This window comes from Fukomys damarensis, unplaced genomic scaffold, assembly GCF_012274545.1.
Source record: "Fukomys damarensis isolate Sample0158 unplaced genomic scaffold, DMR_v1.0_HiC HiC_scaffold_24, whole genome shotgun sequence".
Classification (NCBI taxonomy): Eukaryota; Metazoa; Chordata; class Mammalia; order Rodentia; family Bathyergidae; genus Fukomys; species Fukomys damarensis.
This window is the reverse complement of record NW_022900936.1, coordinates 66,514,774-66,518,980: the sequence shown is the minus strand read 5'-3', so window position 1 is coordinate 66,518,980 and position 4,207 is coordinate 66,514,774. Positions and strand designations below refer to the sequence as shown.

The window sequence follows — 4,207 nt, the reverse complement described above, 5'->3', positions numbered from 1 at the left end:
CTGGGGCCCCTGGTCGTCCTGTTCCCGGGACTGCGAGCTGGGCTTCCGCGTCCGCAGAAGAACGTGCACCAACCCGGAGCCCCGCAACGGAGGCCTGCCCTGCGTGGGTGACGCCGCCGAGTACCAGGACTGCAACCCGCAGGCCTGCCCAGGTAGCCTCGCGGATGAGCCCTTGATGGGAAACCCCTGGCCCTGGCACTCTCAGGGCTTCCCCCTAACCCGGGGCCTCGCCAGCCTTTTCTCCTTGCCACCTCTGTGCCCTGACCTTGGATTCATTGGCTACCTGGGTCTAGTAGGGCCATTTCTCGCTTGCCTCTTGGTCAGATAAAGAGCTTGATTGGGGTGGAGCTGATTTCTCTCACCGGTGTGTCCGTGCTGCCTGTCCCCCATCCCCGGGGTGGGGACAGTCCCTGGCTTGTTGAGTGGGGGCCCAGGACAGCCCCTTTCCTTATACAAGCCAACCATTTGCAGTGCGGGGTGCCTGGTCCTGCTGGACCGCGTGGTCCCAGTGCTCAGCCTCCTGCGGTGGGGGCCACTATCAGCGCACACGTTCCTGCACCAGCCCCGCGCCCTCCCCAGGTGAGGACATCTGTCTCGGGCTGCACACAGAGGAGGCACTATGCGCCACACAGGCCTGCCCAGGTACTGGGTGCATTTGGCCGGGCTGGGGAACAGCAAGGAGCCTCTGGTCCCCAGCAGGGGTTGGTGCTCGACCTCTGGATCTCGTCCCCCTCATCCCCACAGAAGGCTGGTCACTGTGGTCCGAGTGGGGTGAATGCACTGAAGATGGAACCCAGAGCCGCAGGCGGCACTGTGAAGAGCTTGTCCCAGGGCCCAGCACCTGTGCTGGCAACGGCAGCCAGAGCCGCCCCTGCCCCTACAGCGAGATTCCTGGTATGTCCTTGGCCAGCCCTTTTGCACCAGCCCTCCCTTTCTGAGCTCCAACTCTCTTCCCCTTCTGAAGAGGAAGAACTTTGAGTCCTGAGGCTGCGGTGGGGGTGCAGGACGGGACATCAGAGACATGCACTTCCTGCCTGGTGCACACACTCGGGCCTCTGGCACATCACCTAGTGAGTGGGCCCTTACTTTGTAAAGGTGCGAAGTGAAGGCCTCAGGCCCAGTTCTCCCAACCCAGTTCTTCTGGAGTCCTCCCCAAACCACTTCCTGCCCAGGAGGGAACCCTGCCCTCCCCACTCTGTCCTAACATCTTCTGTACTTGTCTTCCTGCAGTAATCCTGCCTGCCTCTAGTGTGGAGGAGACTGCTGGCTGTGGAGGTAAAAGGAGCCGCTCATAATGCTGACTTACCCCTCCCCAAAGTCCGGATTCTTCCTGCTTCCTCTCCAGATGACCAAGCCTGGTGGGGACCCTGTTGCTTCAATGCCCTGTGCAGGGATACCTGGGCAATTTCATCCATTTTCTCCAGCTAGGGGGCTGTACCCAAGTCTGTACCCAAGAAAGTTCTTCTAATCACCACCTGTGAACCAAACCACATGTTGTGCCATGAAAGGCTCCTGGTGACAGGCTACCCAGTCTTCCTGTTTCCTCTGGCCCCAAACCCCTCTCTCTTATGTCTCAGAGCCTCCTATTGCTGCCTTTGTTCCCAGGGAGGTAGTATGAAGTTCCTCCTCACAGTGGCCCTTCCCTTACCTCCCTGTCCTCCTCCAGGGTTTAATCTCATCCACCTGGTGGTCACGGGCATATCCTGCTTCCTGGGCTCTGGGCTCCTGACCTTGGCAGTATACCTGTCTTGCCAGCACTGCCAGCGCCAGTCTCAGGATTCCACACTTGTCCATCCCACCACCCCCAACCACCTGCATTATAAGGGCACTCCCAAGAATGAGAAGTACACACCTATGGAGTTCAAGGTAGGCACCTGCTTGTAGAAAGAGAGAGCAGGGTGATAGTTACTATGGTTCTGTGCTAAGTGGGCATAACTGGGGTGGGCACTGGGAGGAAGCGGTAGTGGATGAAGCAGCCCTATGTCCACCTCTTCACTGGCTGGCATCCAGGCTTCTTGACCCTGTCGCCTTCCATCTCTCCCCTCACTTGGTCCTTTCTTCATCCCACAGACCCTGAATAAGAATAACTTGATCCCTGATGACAGAGCCAACTTCTACCCTTTGCAGCAGACGAATGTGTACACGACCACCTATTATCCCAGCCCCCTGAACAAGCCCAGCTTCCGGCCCGAGGCCTCACCTGGACAGCGGTGCTTCCCCAACAGCTGATCCAGCTGTCCCGGGACTTGGGGACCTTGCCTTCCCAAGGCACAGAGCAGTGGAGATGGAACAGTGGAGCCACTTTGGTTTTCTCCCTCTGTGCTAGGCTAAGAACTTGCTGCCTGGCCTGTGGGGGTCCCGTCTGGCTCCAGAGAGTTCGAGTTGGCAGTGACCATGGGGAAAAGGGCTGGCCTTGAGCTGATACACGGCTGTGGATCTAGCACAGCCCAGGTCTCTCATGGCTTCTTTGTGACCCACCATCACGCTGAGCCTCCCCTGCCACGTCTGAGCTGTGGACTTAATGGGAACATGAGAAATCGGAGAGTGGAGGTGCAAGAGGGCAGGCCCTTAGGTGTGGGTTGGAAGTGACTTCCAGGGGTCACCACAAGCCACGTCAACCCTTCTCTGGCTGGCCCTAAGAAAGACCTGGGCCACAGACCGTCTCTGAAAGGAGCTCATCAAATGGCCCAGTAACTCTGGATCCCTACCCAGAATTGGACCATTGTGGTGCTGCCCCAGTGTGACATAGGGGCCAAAGCTGGTACAGGCTGTCCACCTCTGACCAGCAGTTTGTATTTCAGCCAGGGATGTTCTTCTGGTCAGAGACAATGAAGACTGGGAACTGAAGGCGGGACTTCACTGAGAAGCCCTTTAATCTGGCCTGGCACAGGACTTGGCTCACCCTCAGAATGGTTCAAAGGTGGCTCAGGAAGAAGAAAGGCTTCAGACCATAGGAGGCAGTGCCTGGCCTCTGTGCTTCTATGGGGACCATCTTCTTGTTGCTGTTTAACAGAGTTGTTGGCTGGGACCTGCTCGGGATTCTCTGCTGGCCCCTCGTCTGTTCAGGAACACACACAGTCACCATCTGCTACAGCAACAAAAAGGATCTTGGGCTGTGGCATTATTAATTAAAGATGATATCCAGCTTCCAAATGCAACTTTGTCTTTGTGCATAAGTGTGTGGGCCCCTCTTGGCACAGTGTAGTGCATCAGGGGAAACAGATGGTTTCTCAAGGTGTTGGAAGTGACCCAAGTAGAGTTTGACTTTAACAGAGGGTATCTTTCCATGTGTGGGTTTATGTACACACATGTATGCACATTTCCCTAATCCATTTTCTGCAAAAGAGTTTGGGGATAAACAAATTCATAGGGGAGTCACAAGGTACCAAAGACAAGCAACAGGAGGGACTTCCACCTGTTATCTTAGCAGATTTTCCTGGCAGTAGCTCCAGGTGGGAGATGGGCGAGTCCAGGAGGAGAGTCTCGAAGGTTAGTTTATGAGGTCTGTTCAATGCTGAGTTTAATAAAACCAAATTGAGAAATAAGTAAACCTGTGAAGCAGAGGAGCCTAATGCAGTTTCTACTGGAATAGATTAAAAATAACCTCAGTGTTTCAGCCCACCAAATCAATGCTGCCATGTGTGATGAGATTGATGGACTTGTTAAATTTGGAGAGCGATTTCCAGACTTAATTGGCTGGATAAATTCTCCTAAGATTCCCAGCTGAATCTAATTGTAGGTGGGCTATCAGGCCTGCCATCTGAGTGGTGGAGTAGAGGAAAGAGTGCTTGAACTTTGAAAGTGCTGGAAGAGCTGGGTGTGGTGGCGCACGCCTGTAATGCCAGCACTCGGGCAGGGGCTGAGGCAGGAGGATCGCTGTGAGTTTGAGACCAGCCTGGGCTACATAGTGAGTTCCAGGTCAGTCTCAACTACACAGTGAGACCCTGTCTCAACAAAAACAAAAAAACAAACGAAAGTGCTGGAAGAGCTGGGTGTGGTGGCGCACGCCTGTAATGCCAGCACTCGGGCAGGGGCTGAGGCAGGAGGATCGCTGTGAGTTTGAGACCAGCCTGGGCTACATAGTGAGTTCCAGGTCAGTCTCAACTACACAGTGAGACCCTGTCTCAACAAAAACAAAAAAACAAACGAAAGTGCTGGAAGAAGAGGCCAACAGGGTTTGCCTGGAATCCTTCCTGCATACCTCAGA

At 55.0% G+C, this 4,207-nt stretch overlaps 1 protein-coding gene across 1 annotated transcript in view; it reads left to right on the top strand.

Annotated features, from left to right (window-relative positions):
- Sema5b (semaphorin 5B) overlaps window positions 1-3,175 on the top strand; it is a 60,157-nt gene extending 56,982 nt beyond the window's left edge. Inside the window, exons 16-21 of the mRNA XM_033768065.1 lie at window positions 3-152; window positions 472-642; window positions 745-894; window positions 1,231-1,275; window positions 1,667-1,866; window positions 2,071-3,175. Of these exons, the coding sequence (XP_033623956.1) occupies window positions 3-152; window positions 472-642; window positions 745-894; window positions 1,231-1,275; window positions 1,667-1,866; window positions 2,071-2,229 (875 nt within the window). The 3' untranslated portion in view covers window positions 2,230-3,175. The remainder of the gene's footprint in view (window positions 1-2; window positions 153-471; window positions 643-744; window positions 895-1,230; window positions 1,276-1,666; window positions 1,867-2,070) is intronic.
- Window positions 3,176-4,207: the final 1,032 nt, after the last annotated feature.